The 12,448-nt window shown below is 56.7% G+C and overlaps 6 protein-coding genes across 6 annotated transcripts; 4 read left to right on the top strand and 2 right to left on the bottom strand.

Annotated features, from left to right (window-relative positions):
* Positions 1-9: 9 nt before the first annotated feature.
* Positions 10-1,182, bottom strand: ACA1_296120 (uncharacterized protein; the record flags this gene model as incomplete). Its single annotated transcript, XM_004368222.1, has 5 exons — positions 10-180; positions 312-391; positions 507-546; positions 597-665; positions 1,033-1,182. The coding sequence occupies 5 exons, from the start codon at positions 1,180-1,182 to the stop codon at positions 10-12; spliced, it is 510 nt and encodes a 169-aa protein (XP_004368279.1).
* Positions 1,183-1,598: 416 nt separating this feature from the next.
* ACA1_296110 (MORN repeat variantcontaining protein) lies at positions 1,599-2,910 on the top strand (the record flags this gene model as incomplete). The annotated part of the gene is made up of 7 exons (XM_004368221.1): positions 1,599-1,678; positions 1,788-1,871; positions 1,958-2,043; positions 2,129-2,232; positions 2,361-2,459; positions 2,550-2,629; positions 2,739-2,910. The coding sequence occupies 7 exons, from the start codon at positions 1,599-1,601 to the stop codon at positions 2,908-2,910; spliced, it is 705 nt and encodes a 234-aa protein (XP_004368278.1).
* Positions 2,911-3,014: 104 nt separating this feature from the next.
* Positions 3,015-6,368, bottom strand: ACA1_296100 (ATPbinding cassette, sub-family B (MDR/TAP), member 7, putative; the record flags this gene model as incomplete). The annotated part of the gene is made up of 14 exons (XM_004368220.1): positions 3,015-3,260; positions 3,376-3,534; positions 3,664-3,789; positions 3,874-4,003; positions 4,157-4,314; positions 4,414-4,497; positions 4,589-4,662; positions 4,771-4,859; positions 5,031-5,083; positions 5,173-5,260; positions 5,354-5,442; positions 5,532-5,800; positions 5,900-6,002; positions 6,159-6,368. 14 exons carry the CDS (start codon positions 6,366-6,368, stop codon positions 3,015-3,017), a joined length of 1,878 nt encoding a protein of 625 aa, XP_004368277.1.
* Positions 6,369-7,244: 876 nt separating this feature from the next.
* On the top strand, positions 7,245-9,492 carry ACA1_296090 (ATPase, AAA domain containing protein; the record flags this gene model as incomplete). Its single annotated transcript, XM_004368219.1, has 10 exons — positions 7,245-7,641; positions 7,720-7,802; positions 7,914-8,080; positions 8,179-8,380; positions 8,476-8,546; positions 8,641-8,700; positions 8,775-8,827; positions 8,924-9,026; positions 9,172-9,266; positions 9,362-9,492. 10 exons carry the CDS (start codon positions 7,245-7,247, stop codon positions 9,490-9,492), a joined length of 1,362 nt encoding a protein of 453 aa, XP_004368276.1.
* Positions 9,493-9,691: 199 nt separating this feature from the next.
* ACA1_296080 (leucine rich repeat domain containing protein) lies at positions 9,692-11,587 on the top strand (the record flags this gene model as incomplete). The annotated part of the gene is made up of 7 exons (XM_004368218.1): positions 9,692-10,066; positions 10,152-10,317; positions 10,428-10,534; positions 10,630-10,792; positions 10,874-10,997; positions 11,089-11,227; positions 11,327-11,587. 7 exons carry the CDS (start codon positions 9,692-9,694, stop codon positions 11,585-11,587), a joined length of 1,335 nt encoding a protein of 444 aa, XP_004368275.1.
* Positions 11,588-11,904: 317 nt separating this feature from the next.
* Positions 11,905-12,376, top strand: ACA1_296070 (uncharacterized protein; the record flags this gene model as incomplete). Its single annotated transcript, XM_004368217.1, has 2 exons — positions 11,905-11,982; positions 12,113-12,376. 2 exons carry the CDS (start codon positions 11,905-11,907, stop codon positions 12,374-12,376), a joined length of 342 nt encoding a protein of 113 aa, XP_004368274.1.
* Between the last annotated feature and the right edge of the window lie 72 nt (positions 12,377-12,448).

Below are 12,448 nucleotides of genomic sequence, written 5' to 3'. Positions count from 1 at the left end.
TGTGCCACGTCAGCACGCCGCCGACCAGACCACCGACCGGTGGGGCGCGGGGGGCGGTGCCTTCTTCGGTAGTTCGGCGGAGAGGAAGATGGACTCGATCTGGCCGAACCGGCCGAACAGGGCGCTCACGTCGCTCTTCGTTATCGTGACCGGCGCGTTGGCCGCGTACACCGCTCGAATCTGAGATGGTACCCCACGCGGGTCTTAGAATTCGAGCGGCGACGACACGCGACACATGACATGACACGACACGACACACGCAACGACCGCACACGCGCCCACATGCGAAGTCGATGGGAGGAGGGGGTTACGGTGTCGTCGTAGCGTTCGGGTCTCCGCCAGTCGATTCTGAGCGGCGCGTCCCCGATCGCATAGCCGGTGTCCACCATGTCTGACAGACAACCGCACGTTCGACCAACACGACACGACACACACGACACACGGCAAGTCAGCTTCCACAAGAGTCCCCACGGGGCCGACCGGACTCAAAGAGCGCTCGCGCGCACGGGTGCGGCTGATCGTCACCGCTGCCGGCGCAGGCGAACGCTTCGGGCGCGAGGAAGAGGGAAGAAGGGAGTACAGCGGTGGAGACGAACGGCCTCCGCGCTAGAGCTTAACTCCAGGTGGGCGACCCCGCGGTTCTTCAGCCCGCCCAAATTCTTGTGCTGATGATGATGAAGATGATGATGATGGCGGTTGAGGTGGGAGTGCAACAGGACCCAGCCAGCACAACCAACCAGGCAGGCAGAAAGAGCGTTCGCATTCGTGCCGCATGTCGTGTGCGTGTGCGGTGGCAGCGTGTGTGCGTGTCATGAAGTCGGGAGAGGGCGTTGGTTAATCTCTGAAGAAGAGATGTTGCCGTACTACGGTGTGCAGTTGCACATCGAGAAGTTCAAATGTTGCAGAAATGAACAAAAATCGAAAAAAGGGAGGAAAATAGATCCAATCGAGTAGCGGGAGCACTTGCATGGATGAATTCGATGGCTGGGGGTAAACAAGAGGTTGGGGGGAGGAACGATGATGGGTGTGTACCTGCATTAGAAGGATCTCGCAGTTGATTTCGTGCCAGAAGGGAATGGTGCGCTGGAGGTGAAACTCGACTTCGGTGGTGCCCCACAACTTGTTGACGTTGGCCACCATGAGCGTCCAGCGGCCCGTAATCGGATCGCGCAGCTCCTCCATCTCATCCTCTGCCTTGCTCTCATTTTGTACTTCTTTTTTCTCTACTTCTGCAGCGACTGCTGTTGGCGCAGCTGAGACGGCCACCTCTACCTTGTCTGCCACCGCGCCAGCTGGGGCTGCAGCTTCTTCAGGTGCTGCAGAAGGCGGGCCACCTTCTGCTGACGCCTCCATCTCTGTTTGAAATAAAACTAAATTATGAATTATTTGAAAATAAAAGTTTTTCACCCCAACGAAATCTCCAAAGCATGTTTGGAATGGGCCGCAGTTTTCGCTTCCATTTCGCAATCTGAGACTCTTCTTCGTTTTCGTTTCTGAAGCTCTCTTGAAGTCGTAGCGGAGCGCCTCCACCTTCCTTCTTTCTCCTCCTGCACCAGGGCCAGCAGCACCTCTTCCTCCTGACGTCAATCTCTTTCGAGATGGACCTCAGTCACCTGATTCGCTCACAAGTGGTGCTGTCCGCTGCCTTCTTCCCTCCACCTCCCGCACCCTCGCCCCAGTACGTGTCCCTTGGCTTGCCCTTGATAATAAGGGCTATTATTCTGATTTTATTTTTATTTTGTTAATATATTACTTAATAAATTTCAACTTTCCTCTGTTGTCATCAGGGCTGAGAACCGTAGGAGGCTGACAGGGGCCAGCCCGTCGCTGGTCGACCTCGCCGCCAAGGTGGTGGCCGTCAACTTTGAACTGTTCGCACCCTCGGCCTTCTATCATCGATCCATGATGATGGTGACACATTCATTCTCTGACACCTCAACGTGGTCGTGAAATGTAGGTACCAGGACTGCTGGGTCCCTAAACCGTTGCATGTGCACCTCCAAAAGTTCATGGAGCCGAAAGCCCAGCGCCAGATGCTCGATGGTGAGTACACCCACCGCAGGCAACACAACGCACAGCTGATCCTAGTCATAGTGGTTGACTTTGGCTTCATTTCCATTCTTCACAGCTGTGAAGAAGTACCACCCCAACGGGAACGTCAAGTCCAACAAGGAGTTCGACGACGAGGGCCAACTGCACGGCAAGATGGAGGAGTGGTATGCCAACGGCCACGTACGTGCGCTCCGTTCCTTGACGAACTCCTTTATTCCCGAAGAAGATGACGATGGCGATGACGATGAGGGCTCACGCAAGCGTGGTTCGTGTGTGTGTTGTGTGTCGTGTGTGTGTGTGGTGAGCAGAAATGTCGTGAGGAGTGCTACGAGCACGGGGTGCTGAACGGAGAGGCGCGCTGGTGGCACGAAGCGGGCGGGTTGTGGACCCAGCAGCACTTCCTCAACGTACTCACCTCCCGTGCGGCACACACCGCCTTTTTCTGGACTCACAAAAGGCTGCGTTGATCGTTGTCTGTTTTTTTTTGTTTTCTGCAGGGGCACAGGCACGGCAAGTGCGTGTGGTACTACCCAAGCGGGAAGCCGCACAGGATTGTGAACTACAAGAACGGGCTCAAGTACGTAGCCCTCGACGTGAGCGTCAGCTGAACCTGCGATGAATCGACTCTCTGACGGATGAGCTGATGATGACGATGATGACGATGGTGTGGTGCCTGTGTTCAATAGGGACGGCCATTGCGAGACCTACTACCCCAACGGCTTGAAGTGCGAGGAGGGCCAGTACCAGGACGACCAGGAGGTGGGCCAGTGGCGCAAGTGGTCCCGCATGGGCCACTTCCTCGGCTGCAGCGAGCCCTCCACCATCGACCACCCGCTGCCCGGCCCCAGCACCAACTGAAGAGCCTGCCAACTCTGTTTTTATTTATTTGTTTATTTGTTTATTTTGGCTTATTTTGATTATTTATTGTTAAAATCAAAATAAATAAAAACCAAGAATGCGCGTTATGCGGGGGTGGAGGGTTGGTTGGGGGCGGTGGCGGTGGTCGGGTTGCCGTGGTGGGCCGCCTCGAGCTGGTGCCGCCACATGGCGGCGTAGAGGCCGTTGCGCGCGATGAGCTGGTGGTGGCTGCCGCTCTCCACGACATTGCCGCCCTTCATCACCATCACCACGTCCGCGTCCACCACCGTCGACAGCCGGTGTGCGATGATCAGCGTCGTCTTGCCACGCGTCAGCTGGGCCAGCGATTGCTATGACACCGACACCGCACACAAACGCACACGCACACGCACACGCACACGCACATGACAGGCTCTTCAGTTGGTGAGGAATGCGTGGAATGGCGGGTGGAGAGGGTACGCGCACCTGGACTTCGCGTTCGGTGGCTGTGTCGATGGACGAGGTGGCTTCGTCGCACAGGAGGATGGGCGCGTCCTTGAGCAGGGCGCGCGCGATGGCGATCCGCTGCTTCTCGCCGCCCGACAGCTTCAGGCCGCGCTCGCCCACCACCGTCTCATACCCCATCTGCCCCAAAACACAACAATTAATACATAAATAAAGCAAGTAATTGAATAATAATATTGTAATAATAATAGTGGCTAATAAACAATAAAAATTTACAATAATGAATAAAAAAAGGGAGGGCAGAAGTACGGGCATTTGGCGGATGGCGTCGTCGATGCGGGCGAGACGCGCGGCTTCGAGCACTTCTTCGCGCGTGGCGGTGGGTCGGCCGTACGCGATGTTGTAGAAGATGGTGTCGTTGAACAGCACCGTGTCCTGCAAACAACGCGCCATTGGTCAGTTTTGTTTTACATAAAATGGCCAGGTGATTGCTTCGGGGGGAGAGAGAGAGAGGCCCACCTGGGGGATGACGGCGATGGCCTTGCGGAGGCTCTCGAGGGTGACGTGACGAATGTCCTGCCCGTCGATCAGCACTCGCCCCTGCTCGGGATCGTAGAATCGGAACAGCAAACGGAAGATGGTCGACTTGCTACTCATGCACACGACACATGACACACGACACACGACACACGACACACGACACACGACACACGACACAACCGCACACGGCACGACAGGCGCACGCAGAACGCACAGGTTGGTGGTTGAGAGCTGCGAGAGTGGGCAAGGCGGCGAGGGGTACCCGGAGCCGGTGGTGCCGACGAAGGCGACCTTGGAGCCGGGCGGGACGTTGAAGGTGGCCCCGTTCAGGATGGTGCGCTCGGGCGTGTAGCCGAAGCCGACGCCCTCAAAGCTGATCTCGCCCTTGCTCACTCGCAGGTCCGTAGCGCCCGGCTCGTTCTTGAAGAGACGCGAGATATAATCAACACATTGCGTCGTGTGTGTGTGTTAACATGTGTAACATATCAGTGTTTGCGCGTTGGACAGGTGACGCTGTACCTTGACGTCGGTGTTCAGCGACAGAAGACCAAACATGGTCTCCATGTCGGTGAACGACTGCCTGAGCTCCCGGTACACCGTTCCCTGGCGGTATTTAAAGAAAGTAATGAGCGCGTAGGCAGTGAGTGCGATGACGCGATGGTGCGCGCGTGTCGCGTAGGAAGGCGGGCCAAACCAGGAAATTGAGTGGCAGCGAGAGCTGGAACAGGAGACCGTTGACCATCACCAAGTCGCCGATGGTATATGAGCCTTCGGTTTCCATATGTAAAGTGTGCGAGTACAGAAGAGAAAGGTGTGAGGAAAAGGCGCAGCAGGCCTGACTCGCTTCAACTTCAACGTAAGGAAAGGCGCACGCACCGGCGCTAATGCCCTGGGCGGTGAGGATCATGGCGGTGGTGATGGCAGCGCTGAAGATGAAGTTTTGGCCGAAGTTCAGCATCCCGAGGCTGCTCTGTAGGAGTCCAAAGAAAAGAAAAGAAAAAAGAAAAGAGACCGTCGTGGAGGTGAGCCAAGGGAGAGCCTAGTCCGCTCAGCGAGGAGTCACACGGCACACACTCCCCACCGCGCCGCCGATGCCAAGCGAGCGTACATTGGTCTTGAGCGAGGCCGCGCTGTACTTTGCAAAGTACTTGTCGTAGCGCTCGGCTTCCATCTTCTCGTTGTTGAAGTACTGCCAAGAAGGGGGAATGAAGTGAATTCACACGTGAGTCGCGCCCACGCACACACGTTTACAGCGCGCTCGGTGACAAGTCTTCGTACTTTGACGGTCTCGTAATTGATGAGCGAGTCGATGGCCTTGGACGACGCCTCGGATTCCATGGCGTTCATCTCCTTGCGGAACTTGGTTCTGCCCAAGAGAAAAAAAAGAAAGAAGGCGAAGAACGAAAGACGGTGAGGGGGGGGAGGCTTGACGGACCGGGCGATAGTGGGTTAGTAGTACCTCCACTGGGTCACACCGAAGGTGTACGCTGTGTAGACGCCGATCGTTCCGGCCGTCAACGCCGCAAACTGGGCTCCGTACTGGTAGGTCTGGAGTGGCCGCAATTGGTAAACCGCACGACACGCACGACACGCATGGCACACGGCACACGGCACAGCACACGGCGCACACGGCATACCAGAATGGAGCAGACCAAACCGATCTCGAGTATGGTGGGCAGGATGTTGAAGACCATGGAGGTGAGCACGAAGTTGATGCCTCGGGTGCCGCGGTCGATGGCGCGGGCCAAGCCGCCCGTCTGGCGCGAGAGGTGGAAGCGGAGGTCGAGCGAGAGCAGGTGGAGGAAGGTGTTGCAGGCCACCTGGCGGATGGACGACTGCGCCACCTTGGAGAACACCACGTTCCTCAGCTCGGTGAAACCCGCCGCGCCCACACGCGCTGCTCCGTCTGCACAGCCATCGTAAGTGTGCGTGTGCGTGTGCGTGTGCGTGTGCGTGTGCGTGTGCGTGTGCGACGTAGGAAGACCGAGAGAGAGGAGGCGCGCACAAGCAAGCAAAATGGCGATCGGGACGAGCGCTACATTTTCGGTGGTGGCGTTCAGCAGGTCGACGGCCTCCTTGAAGAGGAACGGCACTTGCACGTTGAGAATCTGCAAAACAACGTCGATCGCACACGACACAACACAGCACGGTGGTCAGGACACGGAACAAGCAGTGTCGTGTCGTTGGTCGTGTCGTGTCGTGTCGTGTCGCAAAGAGTGGGTGCGTGCCTTGGAGCCGACGAGCAGCGCCACGGCGGCGAGTACGCGGCGCTTGATGGCCGGGTTGTCCTTGGGCCACAGATAGCCCGAGAGGCTCTTCATGATGGCCCACCCGCTGCCGCTGTCGGGCAGGCCCTTGAGCTTGGTCGGGCCGGCCGCCTTCGCCGGCGTAGTGCCGGCCGGCGGCGCTGCGGGCTTTGCCGCCACCCCCTCGGCAGCTGCTTTCGAAGCGCCGCCGGCTTCCGTTGCCACCATCCGCCGTGCTGGGCCGCCGAGGCCACACCCGCCCCTGCATCGATCGAGTAAAAGAGAAAAAAATCAAATAAATAAATCATAAATAGACAAATAAGAGAGAAATAAAAATGGAAGCAAAGGGGCGGGACCAAGAGGGGGTGAGTGCAGGGTTGTAGCGGAGGGTGGTGCTTCGAAGCGGCGCGCTGCATCCTCGTGAGGCGATGGAGATTGCTGCAGTTGCGCCGCTGCCAGATCTCCACGCCAATGTCCCTCCCCTTGATGCTGTCACCGAGGATCGCACCCCACGCCAACCGGACGCCCTCAGCATCGTCGGCAGTGAATTTGTTATCTTTTTTTCTTTTCTTTTTTTATGATCTTGAATTTGACTTTTTCCGATTTGCTCTAGAGCACACAAATAAGTTTGCAAAACAATTTTGGTCATTTGTGAGCAGATGTGTGGGTTGCTGGGCATGGTGGGTACAAACATGTGATGATCTTTGGTGTGGGCTGCACCAGCCCACCCACCCACCTGCCCCTGTATAAGAACTGTCACAGTCATTTTTGAGATCATTTCAAATGAGCACAAGGTAATGAGTGCCAAGATATTGGTGAAAAATATGGCATAGACCCCGCTGGGAGGCAGCTGCCTATGAGGAGATGGAAGAAGTTGGTGGCAGAGGTGCACAGGTGGGCCTTGTGAGCAATCTTGTCATGTGCGATTGCTGGAATTAGGTAGGATAGGAATGGGTTCGTGGCCTAATGGAAAGGCGTCTGACTCCGGATCAGAAGACTCGGGGTTCAAGTCCCCGCGGACTCATGCAGCTTTTTCCGCTATGCACCGCTAAAGCAGGGGTAGTTTTTTGGCGCGAAAACAAGTTTTTGTTGTTTTTGGCGCAGATGGATGACGACAGCTTCCTAACGGAGACCACCACCGCCACGCCGTGGTTCGCAGAGGGTGAGGGCGATTCAGAACTTGATATAGAGGAGGAGGATCTTGATGAGGAACTAGAAGAAGAAGAGGAATTCACCGATTTTGACGAATCCTCACAGGGCTTTTCAGAATCAGAGTCAGAAGCGAGTGGCCCGGGCGTCCGTAGGCGAGGGGGCGCGGGCGACTCTTTCGCCTTCGCAGCCTCGACCACCTCCACCTCCTCATCTACCGTCTTTTCTCAGGCGCGAGGTCAGCTGCAGCTGTCGGTGCTGCCCAAGACGCTGCCATGCCGCGAAGCGGAGCGTAAGAACCTTCACGCCCTGCTCCGTGATGCCCTCGCCAACAACACCACCTGCAGCATATGTATGTACAGTCCACCCGACTTCAAGACCCTTTCAACCCGCTGCTGCTGTCGCTGACAGCCACGGCCGACTGCCGCAGATATCTCTGGCGTGCCTGGCACGGGTAAGACTGCCACGGTGCTCGGCATCGTGCGCGAACTGCAGGAAGAGGTGGCGAATAAGGTTCGAACCCGTGCTCAAGGCGTGGTGGTGCCGATGTCGCGCTTTGCTCACCAACGCACACACACACACACACACACACGCACACACGTGCAGACGCTTTCTGACTTTCAGTTCATCGAGTTGAACGGAATGACGATCGCCGACCCGCAGCGTGCCTACGTCATTCTGTGGTGGCACCTCATGGGCCAGCGCGTCTCTGCCAAGGCCGCGCGCCTACGGCTCACCGACTACTTCACCGGCTCGGCCAAAAAGGGCACCTCCAGGCCCAAGAAGAAATGGTGCGACGCCAACCCTCGTTGGTACCGCTTGGTATCAACACTGGCGGACTGACTTCAACCACACGATCAACACATCGTAATCGTCATCATCATCGCAGTGTGCTTCTCGTGGACGAGCTGGATCTTCTGGTGACCCGCAAGCAGGACGTCATCTACAATCTGTTCGATTGGGCCACGCGCAAGTCCTCCAAGCTGATCATCGTCGCCATCGCCAACACGATGGACTTGGCGCAGAGGATGCTGCCCCGCGTGGCGAGTCGAATGGGCTTCCAGCAAATCATGTTCACCTCCTACACGAGGGTGCGTCTGCGTCTACTCCCCAAGTTACGCTCATGCGCACTTGTCTTACGTGTGGCACTCACTCGCTCATGCGCCTTGCCTGTAAACGTTCACAGGATCAACTCGAGCAAATTGTCAAGGCCCGCTTGGCCTCGATTGACGCGTTTGACTCAGACGCCATCACCTGGTAAAGGCTAAGACTTAAGTCTTGGTTCTTGGCCGATCATCAATGACTCTAACTCCGAGGTGATGTCGATGATGGTGGTCTCTTCGCGGTCCAGGTGCGCCTCAAAGATTGCTGCCGTGAGCGGAGATGCGCGAAGAGCGTTGCAGATTTGCCGGTACGCTGTGCCCTCCAGCGACTTCCTATGTATCCACCACAGCAGCTGACGTACGGTTTCCTATTCCTGTGCAGACGAGCTGCCGACATTGCCGAGCTTGCCTCGGAAAGAGGGAGCAATCCCTCCGGTACGGCACTCTCTCAGATGACACGTAGCTAGCCCTCTTTCTCTTCGTGCGCTTACCTCAGTGTGGCCACTCGGTCCGCCAACGAACGGGTCACAGGTCGCGTCAGTGCGGAGCACGTGAGGGGTGCCATCGAGGAGATCCACTCGGCGCCGCAGATCCGCCTCATCCAGGCTGCCACCCTACACGAGAAGCTGTTTCTGTGCGCCCTCGTGCAGGAGCTGAGGGCCACCGCAGCTCCGCAAACCACCTTCGGCAAGGTTAGCAGCTCGCAACGCACACGCGCCACCGCACACGCACGTCACCACCCACTCAACACTCCATTTCCAGGTGTTGCATCGGCACAGGTACATTTGCAACGCTCTCGGTCGTGAGCTGCCCAACTGCTCGGCGATCTCGTCCATCTGCTATCGACTCGCGTCATGGGGTCTCCTCGATGCCGGTACGGGCGTGCAACTTGCAATGTTGAACTCTCGCTCCCACCCCGTGCGCACGATCTGATCGTGATACGCGCAACAACCGCACAACAACCAACAGATCCCGCAAGCAACGACCTGCTGGCGCGGGTGTCGCTGCGCGTGCCGCAGGAGGACGTGGTGTTTGCGATGCAGAACGATCCCCTCGTCTCCGAACTCTTCCAACTCATCATCCCCTTCCTCTCCGGCTGACAACACGAGTGTGCCACGCAACATGAACAAACAAGAAAGCTGTTTTTTGCGACAACCAGAGAAAAAAAGGGGAAAAGGCGAAAAGCAAAGGGCGGAGAAAAATCTGCGCGCCAGATGAACATCAGCGAGTAGTGCGGTGGAAGAGTTAGGGAGGAGGCCATCTAGCTTCGCGTCAGAGTGTTGAGAGAGGAGAGGAGAGATGAAGGTGAAATCGCTGAAGGAGATATGTCTCATCTTTGTGGGGGCCAATTTTCACGCAATCGGCCAAGGGCCATTTGCATCGATGCCTGCCGAGCTAAAGCACAAAATTTTGCAGTCTGTGTGCTTGCGAAGGAAGAACTTTACGCCGGCCGAGTTCCAGTTCTTCATCGAGCCATCAGATCACCTTACGAGCCTCGATCTCTCGCAATGCCGCACCCTGAACGAAAATCACTTCGAATTGATGGCCACGAAATTGCGGCAGCTCGTGAGCCTCAACGTGGCCGGCTGCGTGAGCGTCACGTACGACGTGCTGCAGCGAATCACCGAGTCGTGCCCTCACATTCGGCAGCTCACTCTGAGCGGCTGTCCCAAGGTACTGCGCTATCGCCCTGACTTCCTCACCCTCTCAACAAGGTCCTTTCCTCAATCCGTGCATCCATCTGTCATGACTACGGTAGGTCACAGACTCGGGCGTGGCGCTGGTGGCAACGACCTACCACACCAACCTGACGCGGTTGGAGCTCAACGAGTGCTTTGAAGTGACGGATAACTCGTTGGCCTCCCTCTCTGAACAATGCACAAACATCAAGGCGCTTCATCTGGGCTACTGCCAGTATATCACTGGTACGCTCATCAGCTTTCGCAGACACTGGCCGGCAGTCATGCTACCCTCCGCCAAGTTTGCGCGCTCGTCAGTACGCTTTCCTCGTTAACGACGGCACGCTCGTGTGCAGACAAGGGCACGGAGATGCTGTGCCGAGCGTTGCCGACCAACCCCAAGATGTCGTACATCCACCTTGAAGAAATCACACTTGACTACTGTACAGAACTCACAGACAAGGTACGGCACTCACTCGCCCCGTATAGTCAACCTCGCGCACTCACGCAACTTGAATGTAATTTTCTTGTGCATGTGTGTGCACACATGTGCTGCAGGCCATACAGCAGCTGGTGAGCTTCAACTCCACCCTGCGATACCTGTCGATGAGCGGATGCAAGATCACCGACAACGCCATCCGCTACGTGGCCGGGTATTGCGCGCGACTGGTCACGCTCAACGTCAAGGAGTGCGACATGCTCACCGACTACACGATCACCGGTACTGGACCACCCTCCTCCTCCTACTTTCGATCGCGGCACCACTTTTTGGTATGTTGGTTGCTCACGTGTGCCGATGCAGTGATTGCGCAGCGATGTAAAGGACTGGAGGCGTTTGATGGATCGTGTGGCGGCCGCTACACCGACGCATCTGCCCAGCAGCTCGCGCTCTACAGTCATCAGCTGAAGAGCCTCAGTCTCGCACGGTACTAATCTCAATGACACGCATACGCACACGCACCACCGCACACGCACACGACTCCTGTCTGCGTTCGTTTAACCTTCGCCCAATTGCAGGTCGGCCGCGATTACCAACGCGTCGCTCGGCTCGATCGCCCTCGGGTGTAGTCGAATCGAGAGTCTCAACATCAACGGGACGCAAGTGAGCGATGAAGGGCTCAAGCAACTTGTGACCAGCTGTCGTAATCTCAAGCAGGTACGGCCGGCCCTTCACCTTCACCTTCATCACCACCTTGAATTGTCGATGCAAGCTGACACACTCACTTCTCTTTTGCTTTATTGTCGCCGCCATCAGTTGGACGTTTCGTTTTGCAAGCGCCTCACGGTGGACGGGATCCGGCTGCTGCTGACGAACTGCCCGTCGCTGCAGAAGCTGGCCATGTGGGGCATCACCGTGCCGGACGACATCATGCTCCGCCTCAGCCGCCCGCGACCCGACCTCCACATCAGCCGCACCCACCACAAGGTCGCCTCCTTCTCGTCGTCGTCTTCCTCATCGTCGTCATCATCGTCTTCCACGTCCGCTCCCTTCCCTGGGCTCGTGCTACCCAAGTAAGGTTGTGTTATTATAATATATTATCTTATAAATAAATAAATACCAAACACAAAATATTATCAAAATATGAGTGTTTTATTTGATTTCTTTATTGGTGGTTATTCTGTTTCTCATCTTTTCGAATCGGCCAATGAAAAATCAAACTTGGGTGGAAATGGTGGAGTTTTCTGGGACGTGCGAGGCAGAAGTGCGGGGGAGGTGGCGGAAAGGGACGCCACTGGTCATCAGCTATAAAAAGAGGGCAATCAACGCCACAACTTCAACCCCAAGCAGCCAGCCAAGCAAGCAACACTATCAGCATCAACACATACACAGACATGAACAGCGCCCAGAGTGACTACACCACCAATGAGAGGAGGAGGAAGCTGCTCGCCTGCCTTGAGGCCACCCTCCAGGTAACAACTACCACCATTCAAACGCCGCGTCTTCTTTTTCTTCTACACCACCTTCAAGATCTTCTTGAGCTGTTTCTCAACTGAAGCGTTTTTCTTTCTTTCTTTTCTTCTTCTTCTTCATGAAACGTAGGAGAACGCGGCGGCGGAGGCCAGGAGGCGAGAGGCCTGGATCGAGGAGGAGAAGGAGCGCCGCAGGCGCATGCAGGAGCAGCTCGAGCGGGAGAAGGGCGACGCGCTGCGCGACCCCGTCAAGCAGCAGGCCGAGGACAACAAGGAGGAGCTCCAGCACCAGCTCCTCTCCGCCTTCTCGGCCGTCACCACCCACCAGGCCGAAGAAAACGAGAGGTACCACTTCAGCTCAGCCACCACCACTCTTAAGGCCCGTCGGGCGTGAGTGACTGCGGCTGACGGTGATGACGACGGGGCGCAGGCTGGAGCGCATGTACGTCGATGCCAAGGCCGACCT

This window comes from Acanthamoeba castellanii, assembly GCF_000313135.1.
Source record: "Acanthamoeba castellanii str. Neff unplaced genomic scaffold scf7180000084777, whole genome shotgun sequence".
NCBI lineage: Eukaryota > Discosea > Longamoebia > Acanthamoebidae > Acanthamoeba > Acanthamoeba castellanii.
This window is presented reverse-complemented; position numbering and strand designations above follow the sequence as displayed.